Source organism: Larus michahellis, chromosome 6 (genome assembly GCF_964199755.1).
Source record: "Larus michahellis chromosome 6, bLarMic1.1, whole genome shotgun sequence".
NCBI classification, from domain to species: domain Eukaryota; kingdom Metazoa; phylum Chordata; class Aves; order Charadriiformes; family Laridae; genus Larus; species Larus michahellis.
The window spans coordinates 2,937,797-2,964,570 of record NC_133901.1 but is presented as its reverse complement, the minus strand read 5'-3'; the positions used below and the strand labels follow the sequence as shown (position 1 = coordinate 2,964,570).

Below are 26,774 nucleotides of genomic sequence, written 5' to 3'. Positions count from 1 at the left end.
GCCTCTCTCAAAGCCACGAAGTTGCTTCAATATCGTGCTCTCCAACTTCAAACGACAGAGAAACCCTCAAGGGCGCTCAGACGCCAGGTGAAGGGAATCCACGACTGGAAGATACAGTCCCCCCTCCATTTGCAATCATTACGTATGTTTTTCAACAGCAAGTTTCAATGTGTTAAAATAAATTGATTTTTATAACGTTCATGAAATAAGAAAGCTATTACTTTTGAACATATTATAGCAAATAAATAGTCTGCAATAATTTCACCACGAAGTTCTAGTGACATTGAAAATAAGCCATCCGGGTTCGCGCTCTCGGATGGTGACACGACCCACAATTCTGAAGGAATTAAAACATTCTTATGTATAGACGGATCCATGTTATTTCGTGTATAAATCTAAATGCTTTCAAACACCCGGAATACAGTAACACCAATAATTTCCGAAATCAAATCGAATCTCTCTGCAGGAATGGATCTCCGGGAGGTGAGGTTGCGTTACCGTGCAGGAACCCGCTCCCACGCCTCCACGGTCCCCGACGCGGCTGGAGCGTGGCTGGAGCCTCATGAGAGCCAGGTTCTCTTCCACGAGCACACGGGTAAGGAGAAGCCGAGGCACGTCAAACACACACAGGAGAAAGCAACAAGCTCGTCTAAATCAAACGGATAGCAGTAACCGGTGGCCAAGGATCGCTCCACCAATTTCAGAGGATTTCCGGCGCGTTCATAAGGAGTACGTAACTCTTTACGTACAGCGTATTCCTCCCACTGCTTCTTGCGTATTCTTACGTGAAAACGTGCCAAAATAAATATTAGAAACAGCATTTCAGCCTACCGCTTCCCCAACACAATCCACCTGTAAATCTTCTGTCCCACGCACTTAAAATTACATTCGAGCCAAGGTAATATCAAAATATATTTTATTCTGGACCTCTTTCAGATCTGATTCAAATTACAGTTGTCAAAGCAATACAATGCAAAGGGAAACTGCAACAGAAAATGTGCCTAGAAGGGATATAAGGGCCTTGGGGACAAATCATTGTGATGTAGAACCAAAATACATCATAAAGTGTAATTAACATGGTCCAGGACAGTATAGAACATCTATATCAGTCTTCTTTAGACAATAATCATGAAAACTGAACAATAAAAGTCCTTTAAACAAGTACAAAAAACTGTCATGGGCTGGTTTACACTCTTACAACAGTTGTAATTTAACTGGATAACTGAAGAAATGATGCAGACATTTTAATCCAGTGCTATAGGTAGGCTCACAGAATTAGACCCAAAGGATTTGTAACTCCAAAATGAAACCATTACAACTACAATGTCAATGTCAGGAGAGAGAGAAAATTACTTCTGTATTCTAGAATTACTGTTCTGCACACCGCAGTCTGTTGAGGACAAGATTGCAAAGTACACTGGACTAGCAACAACATGCAGACTGTTTTCCTGTATTTACCCACAAATGTCAAAAAGCATTATGAAGTAGAAATGAATGATTATTTTAAAAAAAAAAAAAGAAGAAGAAAAAAGAAAACAAAAGAAAAAAAGAAAACAAAAACATGCCTCAAGTTATTGTCAAGCTTCAAACTTAAAGGCAGAGAAAGCGAATTATGTACTCAAAACTACTGATCTGAAGCACTATTAACACTAAATCTGCAATCCGCACCGAACGGCGGATTTTCCTGGTTGGTCTGCCTTCCCTCGGACTGACGGAGAAGACAAGTCCCGCTTTCACACAACGGGGGATTTCAGAGCTTTCTCTGGAGGGAGGAGCGAAGGCTGCTCCACGGCTCTCTCCCTACGGAAAAGTGTCAGGGATCTCGATGGAGATTTACTGCTGTCTCCCGAAGCCAGAGATTTTGCTTCTAACATGCCACAATGTTGCTTCTGCTTTTCTTCAGACTTCTGGAGAAACTGGTCCCTCTGGGGAACGGCTCTACAGGGCTTTGTGAAGGGAGAAGCTCGCGCGCGTGTCAACGAGAAAGGAACCCTGGGCTAAACCCGGCAGGTCCTGCTCTGGGAAAAGCCCCGCCGACGCCAAGGTGGGTCTTGGCTCGAGTGAGATGGGTCTCGTTTTACCCCCGCATCTCATTTTACCCCCACATCTCGTTTTACCTCCGCGCCACGACACGGACCCAACGCCTCCAACGCTCGTTCTGGCAAGGTTGATCTCATGAAGTGAAAGACAACGGGATTTCTGGTTAAGTAAAGATCAGGGCGGGGAAAACAAAATCGGGTCCCAAGGCTCCTCTCCGCTAAACAGACAAAAACATACAACCTTTTATTTACAGGCTGAAAAAACCCAGTTTGCGATTTTAATGAAATTCCTTCATTCGGCAGAACTAAACGCGTCGGCTGCTGATGGCTCCGGAGGCAAACTGGCACGACCGCCCTACGCCACCTACTATTCTTCCTAAACACAAAGAACATTTCAAAGGTACAACGTCCCATTAAATACCCTAGCATGAGGTAAGCAGTGTAAGGAAAAAGGAGTGCTTTTTTTTTTTTTTAAAAATGAAAATTAATTAAAATTGGTAGAAATCTTTGGCCTTTTTTTCTCAAGATGCATTAAAGTGTCATGAAATCAAGAAACATGCTTCAAAATGCCATGTCGTTCTGACTCTGGTAACTATTACCTCCCTCCACCCAACCCAGAAAAAGAGGCACTTTTAGTGTTTCATATAAGATTTCCAATCATCTAGTAGACACGCTAAATAACCCTGCACAATTGTAGTCCCAGAATAAACTGAGTTTATCAACATTACAAAGAGTCTAAAAAAGCTTTTATGAGGACCTAGATATTCTCTTAACTACACTAAGAAGTCCACCGGTTGGGAATCTCTACATCACTTTAAAAATGCAGAAAAAGGTAAAGCGAAAATAGAAAAAGAGGAACTCTACAGAAACCTGGACCTAACGCAGAGATGCGAATCGGGGCTCTGAGGTGGATGCACAGAAAGACAGCGAACTCGAGAGCAGTTCGTTTCTTACTCCATCGCTCATCCTGAGCCCCGTTTTCCCCCTTCCTTTTACCCTCTATTTGGATATTTGCCCATTAACCTGTTGAACCGGAAAAAAAATAGGAACCGCAATGTAGGCAAAGGCTCATGCACACGTTTGCCTTTACACTTGGAAACCAACAGAACGACTCGGTCCGTAAGACTAAGCCCGTGCGTACGTTTCTATAAAGTGAGGGCCTTACTGACACCTGGCGTGCTCAAAGGAACAACTCGGATGGTCTACCTCGCTATTGAACACGAGGTCTTTGCGCTATAAAACGTAATAATTAATGTCACGGTTCTCTTTTTTAAAAAAAAAAATAAATTTTTGCTTCACATAATCACAGAACCTCGCACACCTTGCACGCATGCATTTAACAGTCTCTAAAAGAAGAGGGGAGAAGAGGCGTGAGCAGGAGCAGCACTGTGGCATGCTAGTCAAGGACAACGATAAAACAGCGACCGGCCAGATCCTTCCCTTCGCTCGTGGAAACCGGCCTCGCTCCGCTACCGGGGGACACTGCTGACCAACAGCGGGCTGGGGGGGCTCAGCCCGCGCCCCCGGAGCACGCGAGTCGACAGATCCCACCTTCCTGCCGGTCCTTCCAGCACCTGAAAACCCCTGGACCTGTGATACTGAAGCTCCGTTTCGTCTATTTCTGCATACGTGGCGCTACGCCTAAGCAACCAGAATTACAACCAAAACAGCTGATGATCGAGAAAGAGGACAATGGCAATACCCTAAAACGTGGCTGGGTGATTTTTGCAGCTATGTCACAGAATTCCACCACAATTGTTTAGATTGGCTGAAAGAAATCATCCCGTAACTTTTATGAAAATGAAGAAACTGTCCATATTAAAATACAAAAGTACTATCAAGAATCACTTCTGACTTTCAGATTTAAATTCAGTGCAATTGACAAATGCATTGCTAAACGAAAAATGCAGCTTAAACATACTCAAAACATTTGTGTCTATTCCTGGGAGCACAGTTTAAAATTATTGCACAGAATTTTTTTTTTTATTTTTATTTTTTTTTTTTTTTTCTCCATTAAATGACAGAGGTCAGCCACAGTCATGGACCTCCAGCAATAGAAGCAATATTTCAAGTGCCAGACACTCAATATATTAGGTTTCCTACATATTGTAACTCACAGGGCAATTGCTCTTAAACATTCGTAATATGTTCCAAAAAAACCCTACAAATAGCTGGCACCGAACCACCGCGGATGACTGCCTTTATGGATATGACTTTTTGTTGGTTTTAAACGCTGTGTACGATAGTAATATAATCCTGGGGTATACATAAAGAATGTATTGTTGACTTCTCTTTACCACTGGCAAATTGCTACCCTACCTTAGCCAAACTCAGACTTGCTTCAAGTCGTGTTTATTCCATGGAAATAGCAGAAATCAATGCCTAAAGAACAATGGTTAAAATGTCAAAGCTGCATTATCTCAATTAAATCAATTTATAGGTAACTTGGGGGGGGGGGGAAGTTAAAACAAAACAGAAGTTTGAGACTAGCAATCATAAGCCACAAAATTATTTGTGATTGAGATAGTGTTATAAAACTGATAACTTTGCAAAGCTCTGTAATATAAACCATTCCTTAAGTAAAATGCCTGTGACATAAATTTGACAACCTCTCTTTTTATAAATTTACACTCTTGGAATCTTATGCAAGACATGATGCAACCTTTTCGACTACACATACGCGTAAACACAACCTCATGCTATCATTTACAAATAAAATCACTATCAGTATACTTTTAATCACATGAGCAGAAAAAGGTTTGCCATATACATCTGTCATTGTAAGAAAAATACTTGATATTGTAAACAGAGTAAAAGACACTATATAGTAGTGATTATTAAAAAAATAGCAGCTTACTTCTACCCTATATTTGGAAAAAAATGTAGTCACAAGATACAATAAACTGCAGGACTGGAGCAGCAGGGGAATTAGTGCAAGTATTCATCTTTTAAATAAGCTGAATCACTGCTATTAAAATAAACTTGAAGCAAGTCCTCTGTTTAAGATCATTATTTTTTTTTTTTTTAAATCTAAGGTAGTAAACATTTTGCCTCTTAATGGCAGTGTTATCAAATATATGCCAAAGATTTTATTTTAATAAAGAAAAATTACATGAGATACTTTTAATACTGGAGTTTGGTTACAATTATACATCTAAGCTCCTACAAATACGATGGGCAACTCTCGGAGAAGCTGTGGCATGAACCCTTGTCCAGAAAGATCTTAACCTCTTAAAAACGATCCCCCAGCTATACTTTGCTCCTTTTCACAATAGTGCACAATTTAACCATATTTTAGCTATGGTCTTAAAGCAACAGAAGATGCATTTTTTTTTTCCTCTTTTTTTGTCCTTTTTTTTTTTTCTTGTATGTATTTTTGCATCCCTGTATTTTTCTTTTCTGTATTTTTGTGCCCTTCTGTTCTTAAGTTTGGCAGAATTATGTCCCAAATAAGAAACTACTGCATTTCAGCCATGTCACCAGAAAATAAAACATAGCATTATACCCATTCCTGTCATACTTCGTAGATGAGCAGGACGTGAAATATCACGCCTCAAAGAAGGATTTTTTTATTTTTTTTTTTCTTCTCTCTCCATAATCCCTTTTCCACCCTCCCTCTGTTCACAAAATTGTGCTCTGGGAGCCACAAAATGTACCAAACGTTATCAGGTTCAATCTACCTTTTCAAAGAATGCATTAAAATATGTTTCAAAGAAACATGGTTTTTTTCCAAGGTGAAAAAAAAAAATAATATATATATATAAACAAGAAACTAATTCACTCCCTTACTTCATGCATCCGTAAACTTAACCAAACCAAAACAGAAAACCCAATGGTTAAAAGCAAAGAAAAAAAGCTACTGCTGCAGATTTCTGTAAGTCCGTTTTCTCTGTACACACAAACTGCTCAACTACTGAGAAGGAAAACAAAAATCCCCCCCAATCCATTGTCGTAATGGATTTAAAGGGAGGAAGGGGTAATGAAGGCTGCCATTAGTATCTTCTGAATTTGGTATGTATATGGGTCTGCTCTTGTATACGGTATATTTCTCTCTCTCTCTCGCTGTCTCTTCTGTTTTTCATATCCAAAACCTTTAAATGTTATTTTGGGGCACAGCAGATTCCAGCACTTGGTGAACAGGATTCACAAGCTGTGACAAAACTCTGTCATCCTCTTCAGGGTGTAATTATTTTTTTTTTTTCCTCTTTTTCTTTTTTTATATACAGTATATGTATATATTTCTTTTACGTTTGGCTGTAGTGGACTGGCCATGGTTCAATTGGGACTATAGCAGTACATGGGTCAGGGACAGTCATTTTGGCTATGTACACATTCATAGTCGGTCCATGGCTTCCAACTAGTAGCGCTATTTCCGTAGGTCTAATACACAAACCTGTAAGAAAAAGAAAGACGTATACAGAAATTGCGCAATATTCCACATTTATACAATTCTCTGGGAAATACCTCAGCAAAACCTATGAAACAGATGAAACCTATGGCAGAGGCTGCCCAGAGAGGTGGTGGAGTCTCTGTCTCTGGAGACATTCCAAATCCACCTGGACGCGTTCCTGTGCCACCTGCTCTGGCAGGGGGTTGGACTAGAGGATCTCCAGAGGTCCCTTCCAACCCTATGGTTCTATGATTCTATGATTGTGCAAGTGTCACCTTGTATCTCTTAAAAATAGATTGAGGGGTGGGAAATCCCCAGGTGCGCACTTTGGTTAGGAGCACCCAGATCTGCCACGGGTTCTGCTGCCTCATGAATTACTATCCAAACATCAACAACTAGTTCATGTTCTAGTTCTGTCAGATATAGAAATATACTAGTAAAATATAATCATATAAAAGCTATGCTTTTGGTCATCAAACAGTTCAACTCTGCCTCTATTTGCTTAGTTGTTATTATATTTAAAACCAAGGGGATGAGGAAGGCTTTCGCCAGCAAACAATGTAAGACAAAATAAACCCAACGCTTTTAAAAGAGGTAAAACTAAATGAAAACAAATCTGTTGTAAGTACAATCAGCCTCTTGGGTCAAATTCACTAAAGACTGGAGAGGTTACACAGTATGGATATAAAAAGGTCATCTAGGGTGGAGTGATAGTTTCTACTCAGGATACACCTTGAGCTTTTTGTTCCATTTATGACCTTGTCTATACTTATAAAACTAAAATGATACGAAAGACCAATCGAAATGAATTCTCTAGAGTTTAGTCTACTTAAAATTCAGAGCTTTCTATTTTCTATTCTGAACTGCCTGGAGCATGCAGGACAGGAGAATGCTTTGGCACTCGTGTTAAGATACTGTCTGAGACTCCGGCCTCCAAAGCCACCAGGACTGCTTCTTGCTCATGTTTGGGGCTTTCAGCTACAGCTTCAAAGTACCATTCCTTTATCATTCCTATTTTATTCTAATTTTGCTTTTCCTTAGGCTCTCTTCTCCTTTCTTTCAAACCCATGGCAAAAGAGGTGCAAGCGCAAAAAACAACGATTGTACTTGTTACGAGGAACTGCACGTTAACATTTGTCATAGTTTAGGCTGGATCAGTTGGTTCTTTCTACCTCAAACCAGGACAATATTTACCTGCAGGACGATGTCAGAAGAGCTAGGAGGTGATGCTACAGCACACCGCTATGAGATGACAGAGGGTGCGTTCGTGATTCGTTAAACATACAATTTTATTCCCTGCTTCTTCTAAGCCACGTAAGCAGAGTGTTATTTACATATAGCTCCTGTCATTTTTAGGAACTTTTTAATTACGGGCATTCAGAAATTTGGACTTTGCTTTGCTGCTCTTTCTGTTGAATATGATGCAGAGAGATTTCATTCCTATCACGCGTTACAATAATATCACCTACACTGAACGTTTTCACTTGAAAAGGGCAAAGAGGCAAAAATGAACTTGTTTCCAGTCTATACTGAAAGACCAGCCACAATGAACACATTTCCATGGAAAGCCCCAGTAGGGACAGAAAATTTAAATGAGAGGCATCTTCACCTTCTGAGAATTTTGGAGGATTTAGAACTGTAATGCATTAAGCTGGAACAAAGACATATTCTCCTTTCAACATTACAGCACCCTTACATGTGAAAATCTACATGCGATGTAGCTGTACTAAACTTCAGCTACAGGAGGAAATTTTGTCTCCGTAGTTAGTCGAAAGATTTCCAAAAGATGCTTGTTGTTGAAAAGTCAAACAAGTCAAACTGCACTTACTGAACCATCTGAAGCACTTGCTCCAACTTTGTCTCCTGCTGCATTCCAGCAAACCTCAAAAATCCCTCCTGTTCCCCGATAACTGTGAACTAGGGCACCTGTCTAAAAAGGGACAAAACATGTAATTAATATAACAAAATCCATGCCAACAAGTAAAGTTTGGACAACACGTAAAACCTCCCCACTGCTTTTAAAAGCTCAAATTCTCGGAAACGGTCCAGGTGAGACTCGTGGACGATCTCTAGCACGTGACAAACACAACTATGGCCTCTTGATCCCTTGTGTTTGACAGGCAAAACTGGGGACGGCCATGACCACTTTCAATTACTAAAATAAACCTTTCAAAAATTAACATCCACTTCCCAGCAGCCAGAGGTTCCATCTTGCCTAACAACAAGGTCTTTAGACTTTCATTCGCAATCAGCTCTTTTTTGGCCAGAAATACAAAACAAGTAACAGTGTCTTAGAAAGTTACGTAGAAAACATTTTGCTGTCATCGCCTTCTCTCACACTTCACATTCTCTTGTTTTCAGTGAAAATGCAATGAAACAGCTATCAGATTTCTATGTCTACATCCAGTCACCATTTTTCACAGCAAACCTGTTTTATCAGGAGTTAAACGTTCAGAGTTAACAAAGACAATTTGTGGATGAAACATGCTATTGCAGACACTTTGTTGACTATGTTTTGACGTCGTCGGTTTTTGGTGGTGTTTTTTTGACAGTGATTTTGAGGGTTTTTTTGCTAAGTAAAGACAACATAAAGACAATTATTACTTCACCATAGCCAAGCACTCAAAGAGAGAAAATTAAATGTACATCTACTAACAGGAGTGGCCTTAGAACAAAGTCTGTTAGCAAGGACAAAGCTCTTGGTGGCCGAAACATGATGGAGGAACGAAAGTTGGAAGGACACTGATGGAAAAGACGAGACCACAAACGCCTGAACAGAGAGAAGAGCTGTACCTGTGTATTCCAGATGTGTACACATTTATCAAAGGAGCCGCTGGCCAGGTACCTGCCATCAGGACTGAAAGCTACACTGTACACAGGTTCTTGATGCTTTGTCAGAGTATGAATACAAATTCCTCTGTCTACATCCCATAACCTAACAGTAGAATCAAAGGATGCACTGTCAAGGGAAAAAACACAGATTAATTACATCTCAATTTGACATATTTTTATTTCTAATATAAACATAATATGATGAAGTATCCTACACGCTTCAAAACATTCTGTGAACCTACGTACAGAAAAAGTGAAGTAAAAATAATGCTTAACAGCAATTAAAAACAGGATTAAGTAGTACCTTGCTAACATAAGATTGGCATTTGGATTATTTGTTCCTGGTCCTGTAGGACTCCATTTGATAGTATAAATTTCTTTGTTGTGTGCTTGTAAATCATGGACACAACTGTCTTGTTTCATACTCCAGATCTATGACAAAAACGGAACAAAAAACAAAGACATTTAGCACAATATTGTACTAAAATACATTTTACATCTTTCTTCTTTATCACTTGCAGTCTGACTGCTACCTTTTAGGCCACCCAAAATATTTGCCCTGACTGCTGAGTTTCTAGAGTACTTATTACAAGTATTATTCCAGTCCCCTCCATTCTTTGAGTCTGAAGTGCCTGGTGGGGTTAATGAGTAATAAAGGTACCGTCTATACAAACTGATCTGCATGTGCTAACTACGAGCCCCTTGAGAAGTGCAGGGATGATAACAGATGCTAAAATGAGAAGAGCAATATGTACATGTTCATGTCTGAGTTGACAAAATACCACAGTCCTATTTTTAAATGAACTCCTTGCTACACAGATCGAGTGAAATAAAGGGACAGTAGAGAAATTGTCTGGTTTTGTCCAAAGCCATAGATGTGTATTGCAAAAAAGCATTATGGCATTTTCCTGGCTTATTAGGATTTGCATTGCCAGGTGTTCGTTCAATACTTCATATCCAACTCCTGCATGATAACCTTCAACAAACAAAATAACTCTATTCTATCAAGAGTTTGCATTGCACACAGAAGGGCTTTTGGGAAACTTTTATACCTTTTCTTAAATGTGAAACTTGACATAGCAGTTAATCATCTGAATGCATTTTTTTAATGTTATCTGGTTTAGTAGTGCTTTTAGCTCACCTTTTATTAGAAAAAGCTAACAGGAGCATGTTTAAGCCCACCTATATTTAAGATGCAATTGAGGTGTATGCTTAAATGAATGATGCTTTTCAGAACTGGTGCCTCACTGAAGGGGAAATTGATTTTCAATGAGCAGACAGAATTAAAATTGTACTTCCAGCTTAAATTGATGGGACCAAAATCTAGCTTCTCTTCCCAAAACTAGTATAGATTAAAAGAGTCCACATTAGCTGCCCTAGAGAATATCAAGTTGTCATCAAAAGAGAGAAAAATAAGTAAATAATAAAGACATCAGTAGGCACCTTCCATCTACCTCAAAACTTGACACTTATTCCTACTGCCATTGAAAAGTAAGCGATCAGTGATCTCTAGACTTATCTACAAGCAATAAGGCTTCCAGTTAATCCCGAACAAAACGATAAAATTCTTTCCAGGCTGGGCTGAATTCAAAACAGCAACCGAGAAGTTAATTGCCTGAATTGCCTGAGCCCACAAACACCGACATGTTCCCTGTTGTCACCTCTCTACTCTCCGAGAGGCAGCAGCGAGAGCTCGAGCTCCAGACTGGAATTCATCTCACCCGAGTTTCAGCTGCCTCAGTATTAAACACCCAGCTTAAACTGGCTATTTTGGCTCCATCCATTGCCCAGGGAGAAGGACTGATGCTCTCAGGGGTTTACTCATCACGCTTGACTTAGACACTTAACTTCGGAAAGGAGGAATTGCTCTTCAGTGGCGCTAGACACTGTTGACTAAAGACGTCTAGACATCCAGCTTTAGACTGGAGGCTTAATCCTTAAATGTTTATATTTAGATAAGGTGATTTCCATTGCAAGCGCCGCACTCTGTGCCAGCACAGGAAGGGATATCGGGCTAATCAATGCAGACATTCCCCGTCTCCAATTAAACTGCAATGAGCTAGATGGAAATGACTGTCCCAAGGGCTACTAGTAGGACAGCACCGTCAACACAAAAAACCATAACCCGAAGCTCTACTAAACATAGTGCTAAACACCCACTAAATACAAAGCAGTATGGGAGTAATGGAAAAGCATCTTCTACCATGGACCTGTCAGGCACAAAGAGCCTCCTTTCTTCCAGTGCATCTAACCTGCGGGGATTTTTTTATGCATCGCTAGTGCGCCTTGAAGTCACGTGTGGAAGTTACAGTATCCTCTGCATTCACAAGTTTGCCCCAGTTCTACAAGAAAGCCGGTTGCTATGAATTATTCGGAGGACAAGTGCAGGTGCAATCAAAAACTGCAGAATGACTCCTGTTGAACTGGGAAAACGAAGGAGTACCCAGACTCTCTTAATAAACAATATGCCAAAGATTTTAACTAGAAAGAAGGGGAAAACAGAAGAAAACTAGGAAGGGAGCTAGTCACCCATTCTTGCGTGTGTTACACAACATGCATTCCAACTCTTCCTTCTAACCGAAAGCAACCATCAAGCGTGACAGTTTAATGTTTAATGACCTGGTTCTGTAAACAGCTAAAAGCACCTAATAAAACATGCTCCAAGTCTCAGAGTGGCAGCCTGTAGCGAGTTCTCTGGACCAAAGCTTGGCTCTGATTAACAAGGATTTGCTAGGATTGCCTAATCTTTTTATATTAAAAAAGAACAAATATTAGACACCACTGGAAATACAGCGAGACTGGTGGATTGCCGGAGCTAACAGTGTGCATTCCAGCGTCCTGCACAGACAAGAGAGCAGAACTCCCGTTACCTTTAGAGTCATATCATCAGAGCAGGATGCCAGAAGATTACCAGTTGGATCCCATTTGATTGCGTTTACTTCATTCTAAAATTGAACAGTGAGAATAAGTTGGAGTCTTCACTTCCATTACAAATGACAGCTTACGAAAGATAAAGTTGGACAGAAGTTATGAGTATTTGTGTAATCGTCAGTATTTTAACAGTTAATTTTCATTCCTAGCTTTGCCTTCATTAACAGTTAACTTTTTTTTGCTATCTGTTCATCACATTTTCCCATGGTGCTCTTACACAACGTAGGCCGTGCAGAGCAAAGTCTTAAAGTTACCATCTTTCTTCTTCTAAAGCTCCCTTTTGCTGTGCCACCCTGGCACTGGTAAAAACAGCGGCGCACGGGAGCGAGAATTGTTCTAGTAACAACAGAGAATACAGTCATCACGTGACCTTAACTACAACTACCTGCGTATGCATCTAGTGCCTGTTGCCAGAGACCAACCGTTACACAAGTGCTGTACATTGGCAAATAAACCGGGCCCCCAGTCCCTTATTAATAAAAATACGGTATAGCAGCCCCCAATTTCCCAGTACTTACTGTGTGACCCTGGAAGGTTTTGATGGGCCTATCTTGTCCTAGTTTACAGACGTGAATACACATGTCTGTACTGCAAGAGGCAAACGTGTTGTTACTCTGCCAATCAACATCTAATGCTGGTGCTAAAAGAAAGAGAAAGATATTTAAAACTATGGTACGTATTCTGCAGGAGTCTGATTCGCAAAGTTAGGGTGCACCACCTTAGAACAAATGCCAACAGGAAGCAACCATTAATTTTACAGCCGTTCTAAAGAGAAAACACTATGAACAGTGAGAAACGCAGCCAAAACCAATCTTGCACAAAGAAATGAAACAAAATTTAGTAGAAGTAATTAAAACCTGGAACATATCTGACATGAAACAGTTATAAAGAAGACAGTGCAGCAGGACAACAAGCTGTAGTTTAGTCATCTACAAATAAACCTCAGGAGTCAGCACACGGAACAGGTTGCCACAACTTAACACATCGTCACGCATGAGCTCATCTCCACTAACAGTCCACGTCTGTGCTGATAGATGGCAGCCAGTGAAAGGTAATGATTTATTTCCTTTCCTAATTCCAGCATTATAGGGTGTGGTAACTTGAAGCTTAATCACGGGCAACATATTCCATTTGATCAAGCCAAGATATTTATGGCAGATAGCACACGGAATTGCTTGGAGTAAATCAAGAATCGATGGGTTTGATTGTTGTCGTGCCACTGAAAACGTAGCGCGAGCGGAATAAAAAGGGGAAACAAGACACATCTCTTAAAGGCCCTTCAATGACACGTTCGTCATCCTCGCTAGTCTATTTTCCAGCTGATTCTGGCAGGCTTGCACAGCGTGCAGCCCACAAAGCAATTTGTCTGACCTCCCGAGAGGCCGCGCTCCCATCCCGGCTGGCCAGTGACCAGCCTTTCAGCTGGTTTGTGGCCAAACAAATTGGGGACAGCACAGCGGGCAGCGCAGAACAAAGGGATGCTGGGCTGGCATTACCACAGCAGGAAGATGACAAATGCAGTCCTGAGCTGATAAACACAACGCCTGCGTGGCCCACCCTCTTGATTTGTCTGCTCTGTACTACAGAAAGTCGGTAATTTTTGGATTATCTCTCATGACTTTCATAGAACTGCAATAAAATTGTGAGTTGTAAAATCAGAACCATTCTATCCTTGTTTACATTCTCAAAATTCGTAAGACTACAAATATGGGAGTCAGCATGCAAAGACTGCCTATAAAACTGTAAAATGGTGTAAATAAGCACCACAAACTTCAGATTTTTTTAATCTATTTTAATAAACCCCACTTTTTTAGTCTTTTCAGATGACAATCCTGAATGATCAAAATCAAGACTTACCAGAATGGAAAGGAAACTGCTGCTTGGCTTCGCCAGTGTGGGCATCCCAAATAATTGTGGTCTGTATTAAACATAAATAAACAATAAACAAATTTGTACAAATTGCCGATTTCCCCACAACTGTCACCATTCCCATGTATCAGAATACCCAGCCTCCTCCCCACAGCCCAAACCTGCTCCCGATGAGGGATTTCTAGGGTTTCACCCAATACTGAAGGAAATTGTAGTAGATGTACAGAGAACAGGAGAGAACCTTAACATGGTGTGGCATTAGCAAGGTGTTCAATCACAACACCTCGGGGTCTGGAGGGAAGGGGGGGGTTGTGGGCTTTTATTTTTTAATAAACAAAAATTAAATAAATTTATCTCCCTAGTCCTATTTATATTCTCGCAATCTACTCCGCACACCTATTTTAACTTCCAATACTTGTACATTCAAATTGTAATTTCAAATACTCAGGTGTCCCTGAGGAGATCTCTATATAAACAAGTAGTCTCGTAGTTAAGAATCTGAAAGATTTGATTTAAGGGTGTAATTCTGTTCCGAGTTCTTCTCTGCCAATACTTCTGATATCTTCCTGATGAAAGAAATCTTACATGACAAAATGAGTATTTTATAATCCCTATATTCTATGCCAACATTCCTGACCTGCCTCAACGATCAATGAAAATTTTGACACAGAACTCAGTGGAAACATGAACTGACCACACAAATTACTTATGGAAAAGAAGCGCAAGGTTGAGTCAATCTTTCTGCTAATGCAGAATATTTTTCAAAGCATAATCTCCATTGCTTTATCCAAGGAGTGTTATTGACTGAAACCATGAGGCTTCTACCTCCTCCAGAATATTTTTCTGCAAATTAAAGCTGTACCTCCACAAAGATTTAAAACCTGGGATAAGCCATTACAGCTGCCAAAAGAAGAAACCCGTCCTTTCCATGCTTTCAGATATTTACTTTTCCTGCCTTTCTGCACATGCATTTATAAGGGTGGGCACTAATGCAAACCAGGTTAAACGCGTACAGGAGAAAAATAATAAATAAAGGGGAAAATCTACTACTTTCCAGTGACAGGGCCAGTTTTAAGTGTTGTGGGCCTGTGGCCTTACTGAGCTTGCAGTTTGCCAGCCTAAGAGAGTAATTGTGTTTACTTCTGCACCTAAAATCAGTTACAGAGAAAAAATTAACTCTTCTTACTCTTTGAATAGTCTATTCTATTCCTCTAATTCTTCTTAAATCTATTCCTCATCACTCTGTGCCCTTCCTACCATTCATAAAACCTCTCACGCTAACAACAACTTTGAATTTAAAGACCTTGTGTGCCGTTAAGTTGGTTTAGAGATGTGAAATTAAACAGTTAAACAAGGAGCTTCACGGCTGTACGCTACTGGCACCTCCCGGGTCAGATATATTGACTTTTCTTATGTCCCAGCTCTAACCTTTTTCATCATTCTCGGGCTCGACTGATACCCAAATCAGCCGGAACCTATTCCTCCAGTATGATTTTTTTCTGCGTCTTTGCGTAAAGTGCTTCACTAAATTTTAGATGATTCTGTTTTACAAAGGTTTAATGTTCCTGCGTTCAACGCACTAACTTTCCAACTTACGCCAACCTAATGGGGAAGAGATCCAGGGACACTGAAATTTAATAAATTAAAGTATCTCAATAAACTACTACAAAACACAAGGAAACAAAGCTAGCATAACAAGTTCTTTGTAAGTACATATTTACGTCCCATGCCTTCAGTTTAATTTTCTTACTTTCTATAGCTTTGCTGTTATGCTTACAATTAGATTATAACGGTGAAGGAAAGAATTTTAATTTTACCAAAGATTATTCTCACCTTGTCCACTCCTGCACTTAAAATGAAGTTTCCTTTCTTGTTCCATTTTAACGCAAATATAGGACCTTTATGTTGCCCTAAGGTGCTGGCAAGATTACCTGAAAATTTATATTGATATGAATACATTAAAAAAATAAAAAACTATGCTGTGAGCCACAATACAGGAAAATATACTGGAAATTAAACGCATTTCACTTACCGTCTTTAGTCCATATCCTTGCAAAGCCATCGTAAGACCCAGTTGCTAGAAGTGTACCTTCACTCTGCCAGCAAAAAGGTTATTTGATTTACTCATTTTTACTGTATAACTCAAAGCTAAAGAGCACAAAGCAAATTTCAGGTAGAATACATCCGTGTAAAATTTATGATATTTATTCCATCGACTACAACTTATTAAAACGAAGTCCCCGACGTACAATACAAGAAATTACAACGCAACTCAAAACCAGAAATCTTTCAGCAGCCGTAGCAGAGGATGCACAGCTGCCATTATTTAAAATGTGACTCCGCAAAATTATAGGTACCATTTTCTCGGGGTACTCTGAGCCCTGCCATTTCTACTTACGTTCCAATCCAGCGATGTCACGTCTTTGTTGCTGGGTACATCCTGCCCTCCTTCTCGTATACAGTGTCGAAGTACCAGCTGCGTAGACCCGCTCGTGCTGTTTTCACTGAGGTTCCATATCCGTGCTGTCGAATCGCCAGATCTACAGAACGGTTCAGGAGACTATAACCCCTTCTCTCAATTAATTCCATTTAAAAAAACAAAAAAGGGGTGTTTTTTTTCAAGACGGCAAACGTTGTGGCATTTGACGTAGAGGGCGTTGGGGCAGGTATTGTTTTAACTTGTTGCCATGCCACCGAGCATTGCTATTACGTACAGAAATGGTTAATGCACATACCCTGAGGCCAAAAGGTCACTAACGGGATTCCAGGCACAGATAAACACTTCAGACTCATGGCCACGCAGCACCACTGCCTTGTTGGGAGGGATTTCAACATCTCCATCTACTTCCATCATATCTGTGTGATTATCTGCATTTTGGGAAACAACAGTAGAGAGAGGTGGATTTTAATATTTTGGGACGATACACTGTAACTACTGCATGGTTCCTATTCTTCTGGGATGAGCATAACAATCGATTCACAATTTACGTAGATTAAAATTCGACAGAGCTGTAACATCCCTTTATTTTTCCAGTTCCAGTTTACGGAGTACTATAAACAGACGGGGAGTTTCAAAACTGTGAGAAAGCTCTTAGCCCCTCTAAACCTCAGCATCCAAATGGATTTAATTTTGAAGCTTCAAAATTGAGAACAAAAGTTAATACACTTTTTTTGCAATGTTAAAAAATAAACACCGATGTTAAAAGCACTCACAGGTTTTCAGGCACGGTACTGCATAGTTCAATATGTTACTAGTCTATCTTGCGCTTTAAAAAATACGCTTATGACACATTCCTTTTTTAAAAAAAAAAAAATAATCTCTCTTTCCACCAGTTGCAGTCAAACAGGTTTTAAATCTGCATCTCAGACACTTCATTTACAAAATGGCTTCGATTAATATAATAACATTTGGTGATACAGTAAACTGATAAGAGATCTTTTTAAGCTGCATTGGCAATTACCATGGAATTGTGGCAACACAGAGCTTTCTGCGCGGAAGTGATGTCGAATCCATATTGTTCTGTAAAACATACTGGGGGTAATTCAACTGACAAAACAGTTTTCTTGGCAGCTGCCATCAATCATTTTCTATTATTAAAAATAAATTCACACGGAGTGTAAATGCAGAACATAAAAAATGCTGAACAGTTCACCTGCTCCGTATTCATTCATTGTGGTTAAACAAAGCATCTCACATCTATTGCTTAATTTAAAATTAAGGGTTTCTGTCACTGTTTGTATGTGTGAGAAAACAGAAAAGGCTATTAGAACGTGTATATTTTTAAGAAAGAGCGCCACGTAAAACACTGCTTCAATGAGAGCGAACCAATGCCGGTATAATTCGGTGAACCAGCCAGCAGGGGTTGCTGGTATCTCACATTTAACAGGGGCTGAAGAGCTGAAGTTTACCCTTATTCTATCCAGTTCACAGCTAACAAGTAAATAATCTTTTGAGATTTTTTTAAACAAAAGCAACAAAGTAGAGAGCTTATTGTCTAAGCCAAAGATCAGATTTCCAGTTTATTTATCATCTATAATAATGAAAAAACTAGTAAAATCCAGCTGTAAAACGCAAAACATTTACACGGCTTGATAGGAATATTCTCTCAAAAATGTCTTTTCTTCAGGTCCCTTTACAGCAAGAGCTGTAACTCCCCCCCTCAAATGTGTAATTCGGACTTCCAGAACGATATTTTCATAATCACATTTTAATCCCTGACCTGAACTTTTCTATACTAAGCCTAATTGTAAGGTACGTTCCTTTGACCAGGGATGACAAATGGTGAAACAAGTGACTTTTTATCAGCACCGCTCAGTTGTAACCAGCTGCGGATTAGCAGACTCCTCTCCTTATTCCTTGTACAGTGGCCAAAGCTGAGGGGATGCGATATTTAAAGAGTAGTCTCTGATTTATTCCCGCCCCCCCCTCTTTCTGCAAGAGCTCTCAGGTGTCCCGTGAACAACCTACAGATGATGGGAAAGGGGCAGGACTGGAAGTGGGTCTGGTCAAGGGAATGTTGTGAATTAATGACTGCTGAAGTTTCAGTCTCCTCCTGCAATTCCAAATATCAAACTGGGGACAATCAAAGGTGAGAGACCATCTGTTAAAGTATCACCTATGACACAGGTATTCTCTGCACGCTGAAGGGTTACTAGTACTTCTCCACACGCACCTCATGGTCTACTAGCTCATACTGTGATACATGCCAAGGAAGCGACGTTGACCCAGGTTAAGGTCATTTCTGTCTCAACTTACTTGCTATAGTATGTGCTCCGTTCTCTTCTCCATTTGCAGTATTTTCCCCATTTTTCGCTGCTCCCTGTTGGTTAGTCGCGGCTGCGGCTGCAGCGGCGGCCGCCTGCTGTTGTGCGAGTTTATCTCTGTAGGCCTGTTGTCTTGTCTGGACCACATCAGGCATTACTGCATCTATCAGTGAGAGAGACTCTATCGGCCTACCATCAAACAAGGTACCATCCTGAATTCCAGCAGAGGGAGAAAACAAAAAAAAACAAACAAAAAAGACAACACCAAGTACAAGTTAACATTATGGGCAACAATTCCAAGGAAAACTAAAGCAAAAGTTTTGATTTAGTGTAATAAAATGGATTACAAACGGTGCAGAAGTGATATCTCATCATTGTTGAGGTTGGGATTAGAATTTTAGTCTAAATTTAAGTGGCCATCATCACTATGCAAAAAAAAAAAAAAAAAAAAAAAAGCCACTGCAGGCCTCTGGCAGAGCTTCTGGAATCAAAAGTTCTATGCTTCGGGTTTGCTAAATCGTCTGGTAAAGCAACAAAAAAAATCTGTAAGTTATCTATGAATATGATTTCAAACATGAGTGGCCGCAACAAAATCTAATGGTTTGTTTGAAGAGCTGCAAACATTGGAAGTCGGGTCACGGGCTTGTGAAGTTATTCCATCTTATTAGACTAATACTTTCCATAAACATATTATCTGGAGAGTTGACTAGTTTTCTTCCTTTTTTTAAACAGTGCTGGCATGCTTTCACACAACAAGGAAGAATTTTATCCTGAAATGGACAAGACCCAGTTAAAAATACCCGTATACATATGCCGGGGCTTTGTAAGGATCTATTTTTAGAAGCTAGAAGGATTCCTTGCGATAAATATAGGGTCTCCTCCTTCTATTCCAATCACTTGCTTTATTTTTCTGAGGCTTCCTAAGGGAAAGGATTTGCTTCAGAGGGACTATAAAAACTACGCATAAACAGAAGACATAAGGGAGACTGGAAAGAGAGCAGAATTAGTGAATAAAAAGGTTTCCTTCTGCAATATAACGGAGACATACCGAGGCTGCTAACCTTCCAGGCATAAATGAGAATGGAAATCGAGGGCATCTGCAGCATCAGGCAGGAAGATACATAGCTTTCCGTACTGCTGGAATAACCATTTAAACATCAAATGTAATAGATGCTGCTCAAGATGAATTAGCCAGCAGAGGCAAAAAGCAAACTGGCATCTACCTTCATCCTTCCTGCCACAAACTGAAACCCTCGCTCTACTTGGAAACCTTGCCCTCGGGCTCTCGTTACTTCATTATAACGACACAAGACCCAAAATGAGAGCCGCTTAGTGCTCTCCCACCTCCTTACTGCAACTCTACAAAAATTAAGAAGTTCCTCATCTCCATGATTATCTTATTGCATTTGTCTGGATTTGCTACAACATGTATTAGGGTAAAAACTCTGCAGACAACGGACCTTTAAGCAACGAGCCAGAACACCATGCCTGGTGTTGTGTGGCTGCACTGGGCAGAACCCCTACCCAGTTATGTCACTCCATTCTGGTCCCACCACTGGAGTCATGGTGAACACCAGCAGTAAGGAATCTGAAGTAAAAGTAAATAAATAGGATATAAGAAAGTTAAGAAAAAATACTAACATTCAAACTTACTGCAAGCAAGGATGTAATTAATGCTCCTAAAGGCAAAGGCTCCTTACCTCATTAATACTGACTTCTGCTTCTACATACTGCAGACCTTTCTGGATGATGGAAATCAAAGCAGCTGGTGGCACCAGAGCACCGTTTATATTAGACTGGCTGATATGGCTCTCTATACCAAAGGTAAATGCTGAATGGGAAAACCCTAAAGACAAGGCAAAAACATCAGAATTGATTTACGGATAGACAATGCTACTCGCCCTACTGCTGGAGGAGCTTCCTTTTACAAACCTCAGCAAATTACACAAAGTTCTAACACGCTTACGAACGACAAAAAAAAAACCCCTCTGCTGTTTTCCTCATAGGTTTCTAGTTTAAATGTGCAAAAAGACAAAAATGAAGTTTATATATAAACACAAAAATTGTTAGTTACGGTATCATTGGCAAGACATTCGCGCTTGAGCTTACTGCAGGGGGGTTGGACGAGATGACCTTTAAAGGTCCTTTCCAACCCAACGCATTCTATGATTCTATGAAATGTAAAAATATAACAAACACAATTTGCAATAGAATTTACATATATTTATATACTCTAAAACTATATATGTGTATTGTATCATACACAGTCTTTAATAAAATATATATTTCCAAGACACCAAGACTGACTTGTTATTTTAACTCACTGATGTGTTACCCGTGAAAGCAAAACGGATCTGTACGTGGAACAGAATTCACTTCGCGGTACAGCGCTGCCGTAATTGTGCGTGCTTTGGCACTTAGAACTACACGAGTATTGTGCGCTGATTAAGCAGTGGCAAGCATGTTATGGTGCAACACTGCTAGTTGCTTGCTATTTATTTGATCGCCCTGAAAAGGCAAATTTCACCTAGAGAAAAATAGTTTCAGCAAATTAACTTTACTGTCACAGAATTTAATCTTAATCCCCCCCCCCCCCCCCCCCCCCGTCAGGTAACTAGGATGCTGCCTGCAAACTTTCAGATGAAGTTAAAGCAATTTTGCAAGTTTGGCTTCTGTGACAAAAGCAATCTGCAACTGGAATAAGAATGTATAGTAGTTTTCAGTAAATTCAGGCGGAACAATGAGTTTCTGCTTTCTTCTGACAAGCAGAGACTGAAAAGCTCTGCCATCCACCATTGCTTCTGGTGCTTCTTTGTCTCAATTTCAGAAGCTCATGAGCAGTGGACATAAGCAGTAGACAGATGTTGCATCAGTCAAATGCATTTTCAAGAAGCCTGAAGTTTGTTTTCAAGTTTGACAATATTCATCTGTCTTTTGCCCTTCCTCCCAAGAAGCAGTTGGCTTTGGGCCAGCCTGACACCAAAGGACAAAATCCTCCAAGAAAGGGTCCTGCAGGGAGAGAGGATTTTGGGAACCCAAGAGTCATTCCTGTAAAAAACTCTGTTCATCTATATTTAAGATTCAAATGATACGAGTCATATGGTCAGAGATGCCGCTTCTTCCTTTGAAATGCAACAACATCTGCCCTCCCACCGTCACATTCAGGCAAGGAATTTGGCCACGCAAGACCAGCTTGCGGGAGCACCAACGGAACAGGAAACACAGTATTTTAGTGGTCATCCTTTTTTCTTCGTCAAGTAGCCCCAAAGAAAATGGTGCAAAATGCCATCGTCACCCTGTAGATAAAAGTGATCTCCAGGAGAATGCATTTCTAAGCAATCAAGTGAGTCCTTAGCTGGTTGAGTGCCACCTGAAGACTCCAAATGACTAAATCTGATTAAGTTACAGAAGGTAACTTGGCAAGAATTCGTTCTCTTGTTGAGAAGAAACACCAAGAGAAAGTTCAGAGAGAAGCACATGTCTACTGGCAAAATAATTACATGAGTCTGTGTTTGCTAAAGCCAGTTGGAGATGAATACCAAATAAATTATGCATTGTTTAATAACCAGAATTGAAAAAAAACCCAAAAAAAAAACCAACTCACCTGACTCTTGCAAGTATCTATATACCAGGAAGTTAACCTCATCACTGCTTATACTCATCTTTATTCCCAGTTAAACCATGAGGTCACAACAAAGGACACAACCCTGAAAATAAAAAAAGTAGGTCAATTAAGTATTTTTAGTACCTAATACATCTTTCTCAACAAATGCTACATTTATAAAGTAAGTAGCTCCCTGGCAGCACAGACAATGGTTTTATTTTATAATGCAAATAAGTCTACCATAGTCATTAAAAAGTCGTTTGTCTCACCACAACATAAAGGTCAGTAAATTAAATACTGAAGGAACAGATTCTCAAATGATGCAAATTGGTATGGAGTGGGGAACTATGCTGCTGAACACCAGTATTAAAAAGGCCTAATTTCACAGTTTTTTTTTAAAAATCATCAAGTGAGTTCCATCAAATCAACATTATTGGTATGGAACACATTTTTTAAAATGTGGATTTCTCTCTGTCTGGCTAAAAAAAGACAGAGAATTTGATTTAATGTTGGTACCCAGGCAAGTTCTCACATTTGCTTTCTAATCTACTTCACTTTTCAGGTACTTCTACTCTAGTAAAAAGGTGCAATATGGGCTACAACACTGTATCTGTTCAAAGAAAGCTCAACTATTTCCACTAAAAATTAGGAAACATCTCAGCCATACACTTAACGCTTTGCAAACGGAATTCTTGAAATTAGCGACAAGCTTTAAACAGAGCATTTTTAGTAACATTTCTCTGGGCTTTTGACCAATGCTTTAAAAAACATTAAGGGATATATACACCCCATTTCCCCTTGATTTTATTAATGGCAAATATTTAGCAAGACAAATACCGTATCAGACTATATATATGTTTGATGATAAATTTTGAAAACATGAAGCAACAAGAGCCTGTAAAACATGACGATGAACAGACAAAATACACTATTTTTTCCAACTTTAAGCCTCATTTTTGAGAACATTCTCATGACTTCTCAATGTCTGAGAATTAAAATCCCAATCTTTCCATGACATGTAGTAAACAAGTGAAAAATCAGGTTCCAGAGCAGAGTGTGAAATAAGGTCCATCTCCTATTCCCAGTATCCACCCAGCACTTTTCATCAGCTTTTCACCCAGCCACCACCATCATTTTCTGCTGTGGATCTGGAGTCTGAGAAGGTGAGCAACTTCCCTACCGATATTTGACAAAGTTTGACCTGGATCCAATGTAAAAAAAGCAGTGGAGACCAGGTTTCCTTGTATTGTTCAAAATAAAAAAGGTTTTGCTAGACGGCTGCACAGTCAGGACATTGACCACTGGTGCTCCAAGTGGGAAAGTGGTGAACGCAGAAGAAAGCAACAACTCAAATCACAGAATCATAGAATCTTCGTGGCTGGAAAGGACCTTTGAGATCATCGAGTCCAACCATATACAAAGATCATGATCGGCATTATAAGGCTGCCGTACATATTCTTTCTAGGCATTTTTTCCTAGCAACATTTCCCAAAGAAACAGCGCAAAATTACCACGCTTTCTTATCATTTAACTTGCAAATTCTACCAGTCAATTGCAACCAGATTTGACGTTGGGAAGAACTCTCCAAGATGTGACTTTCCTACAAGTCCCATAATATCATAGAGGAAAGACCCAATTAAACTCCTTGAGGAAAGGCTACAGGATGAACTTGGACATTAAAAGTAGCGGGTTTGCCCAAAACCACACACAAACGCTGGTCAGTCGATGAGCACGTGGACACCCCCAAACCCATCCCAGGAGGGAGGGCAGCACGCACTGCCCGCTCGGTTCGGGGAGGCACAGGACATGGTCCAAGAGCTGTGCAGGGAAGTCTCAGACCCACCTGGGACCATCGGGACCCAAGTGGGAGAGCTGGGGTCACCCTGCACGGGAAATGGGGGGCTCTACACCATGCTGGACACATCCACAGAAGCCCAGATCTCCTGCCTAGAGAGCAGCTCAGATGCACTGCACTGCCCAAGGCGGGACGATGGGGTTAGGTTCTTAAGGAAATAAATAAAAATGCAGAGCTACTTAAATCCTTCTAATTTCTAAAGGAAAAAAAAATAATAATTGTTCCAGTACAATAAGTTCTAGCTAAGTGCAACACAACTCGTAAAGGTACATTGATACTAACCCTACTCGACCCATCCACAGCCCCCAGCGATGCCTGACGTACGCGCTATACCCGCCAAACCACAATATACTTTGAAGGCTCGTTTATTGAGCAGTGTGTGAAATAAACGTCATTTTTAGCCATTTTATGCATTAGCAACCAGTTCTACCGCATGCAGGACCAAAAGCTACTTTTATTCAGCTACGTTTTGTTGTCATACCTGGCGCCAACCTTCCTTATTTAAGACTGCTTGTTACAGAGAAGTTTTGTAGGCAGAGGAGCAATAGTCTCCTTCAGAAATAAAGGTAATTAAATTTAAAAAGACTCATAAAAAAGCCTTTTTACATCACGTAAGACACAAAGGGTAGTCATTATTCCATGGGGGTGTTACTGATTTTTAAAATCTTGTTGCGTCATCCACAGAGATAGCTCAAAATGCAGAAATCAGCTGAAAGTGCTATTTGCTACATAGAGATCTGCATTATTAATATAAAAAAGGCTCCCCACGCAAAGCGGAATAGTGGAGATGCCACGTAAATTCCCCTGTTATGCAGCTAGGTAGCTAAAGAAAAAAAAGCTTAATGTTTTGCTCGTCTATCAAAAGTGTTATTCACCCTGCTCAATGAGAATCATTTTTCAAGGCTGGTTCAAAGTGTTTTTCCACAAGGTGCTTTGGTACGTAAGGACCAAAGTCCTGCCGCACGCTGTCCCAGCCGGCCATCGAGAGATGGCAGTGCAACACCGGCTTTTGTACTGCAACAACTAGAAAAACACAGAAATGTGGTCAATAAACACACGGCTTTGCCTGATGAGGACATGAAACTGAACAGCATGCAAAAGGTTCTAATTTTTTACCAAGATATTGCTTTATCCGTTTTTTCGGTGCTTATTTAAATTATCTGAAAGCTCGTTTCTGTATCTACCCCCCACCGCAGCGCCCAGAGACACCCCTCACCTGGCTGTCGCACGGCTGAGACATGAGAAATTGTGAGAAGAATTTCTTGAACTGAAAGAAGGTGGGTTTAGATGAGATATTAGGAAGAAATTCTTTGCTGTGAGGGCGGTGAGCCCCTGGCCCAGGTTGCCCACAGAAGCTGTGGCTGCCCCATCCCTGGAGGGGTTCAAGGCCAGGTTGGACGGGGCTTGGAGCAGCCTGGGCTGGTGGGAGGTGTCCCTGCCCAGGGCAGGGGGTGGCACTGGGTGGGCCTTAAGGTCCCTTCCAACCCAAACTGTTCTATGATTCTATAATAAGAACAGGCAACACCAAAGCATCCTCCCTTCCCATCCCAAAGGCAAACTATCACATTAAAGAGAAAATACAGCAGAAGTACAGACAGGAGAGGATACAACAACTATTTCCCTTTGACCAATTTTGAATTAATACCAGGCTTCCGCTGCCCACCCTCGAAACTAGGGGCCAAGTCAGACACCCCTCAGCAGCGTGGCCACCTCCAGCCACGGAAACAGACTTTTTGGAGAGCTGAAGAAGCAGCTCAGAGCTGCATGAACCCCATTGCACGTGACGGGGAAGCTGCTGCTGCTTCCAGCCCCAGGAACTTGCTGCCCCCCTTCGTCTCGCTCAGGGCTTCTGGAAAGTAACCAATGGGAATGACCTTGAGATGATGGTGAAAAGCAGGAGAGGTGGGACAGAGAGGGGACCCATTGGCCCCAAAGCCACCCGTCATGGTGCTCTCAGTGCTCAACACCCCCTCGCTTCATGCTGAAGTTACAACTTGCCAAGGATGTCTGCCAAAGAAAAACAGTAATGGGCTAGAAAAGAAACCTGCTACCCTACAAACCATCTGAACTCCGTTCTCCCTAATGGCCCAACACAGCCAAGGCTTGTTTGGGAGGTGACGGAGAAGATTTCTTCAAAGTGGCATCATGTAAATGGAAACGGAAAAACAAACAGAGGACGAAACGCTGAAAGAAGAAACTTAGAGAAAAAATAGATAAATTTATGCGTGCACTGCTGCATGTACACGCATATCCCACATACTAATAAATCCACTTCGTTAATGCTGGTTTATTTCCCCCAAATCCACCATTTCCATGTGCAATCGACTACCTAATTTAGACACTTAATAGATATTAGCATTGCTCTTTATTTCAGATACAGCATATAAATATATTATAAATAACTGAAAAGACACAGAAAAATGAGCCAAAAATAAGTAGAAATGACACATAATTCCTCCCAGTCTTAGATTTCTAGCTTAATTTGCAAAG

At 40.5% G+C, this 26,774-nt stretch overlaps 1 protein-coding gene across 4 annotated transcripts in view; it reads right to left on the bottom strand.

Moving 5' to 3' along the window:
* Window positions 1–5,583: 5,583 nt before the first annotated feature.
* Window positions 5,584–26,774, bottom strand: part of TBL1XR1 (TBL1X/Y related 1) — a 117,009-nt gene continuing 95,818 nt past the window's right edge. For all 4 annotated transcript variants that reach the window (XM_074590575.1, XM_074590574.1, XM_074590576.1 and 1 more), the window contains 14 exons: window positions 22,430–22,532; window positions 20,526–20,671; window positions 18,818–19,037; window positions 16,797–16,929; window positions 16,460–16,601; window positions 16,094–16,157; window positions 15,895–15,992; window positions 14,050–14,110; window positions 12,711–12,832; window positions 12,132–12,206; window positions 9,566–9,693; window positions 9,223–9,388; window positions 8,258–8,359; window positions 5,584–6,432 (listed from right to left, as the gene is read on the bottom strand). In XM_074590575.1, the coding sequence (XP_074446676.1) occupies window positions 6,406–6,432; window positions 8,258–8,359; window positions 9,223–9,388; window positions 9,566–9,693; window positions 12,132–12,206; window positions 12,711–12,832; window positions 14,050–14,110; window positions 15,895–15,992; window positions 16,094–16,157; window positions 16,460–16,601; window positions 16,797–16,929; window positions 18,818–19,037; window positions 20,526–20,671; window positions 22,430–22,487 (1,542 nt within the window). In that variant the 5' untranslated portion in view covers window positions 22,488–22,532 and the 3' untranslated portion in view covers window positions 5,584–6,405. The remainder of the gene's footprint in view (window positions 6,433–8,257; window positions 8,360–9,222; window positions 9,389–9,565; window positions 9,694–12,131; window positions 12,207–12,710; window positions 12,833–14,049; window positions 14,111–15,894; window positions 15,993–16,093; window positions 16,158–16,459; window positions 16,602–16,796; window positions 16,930–18,817; window positions 19,038–20,525; window positions 20,672–22,429; window positions 22,533–26,774) is intronic.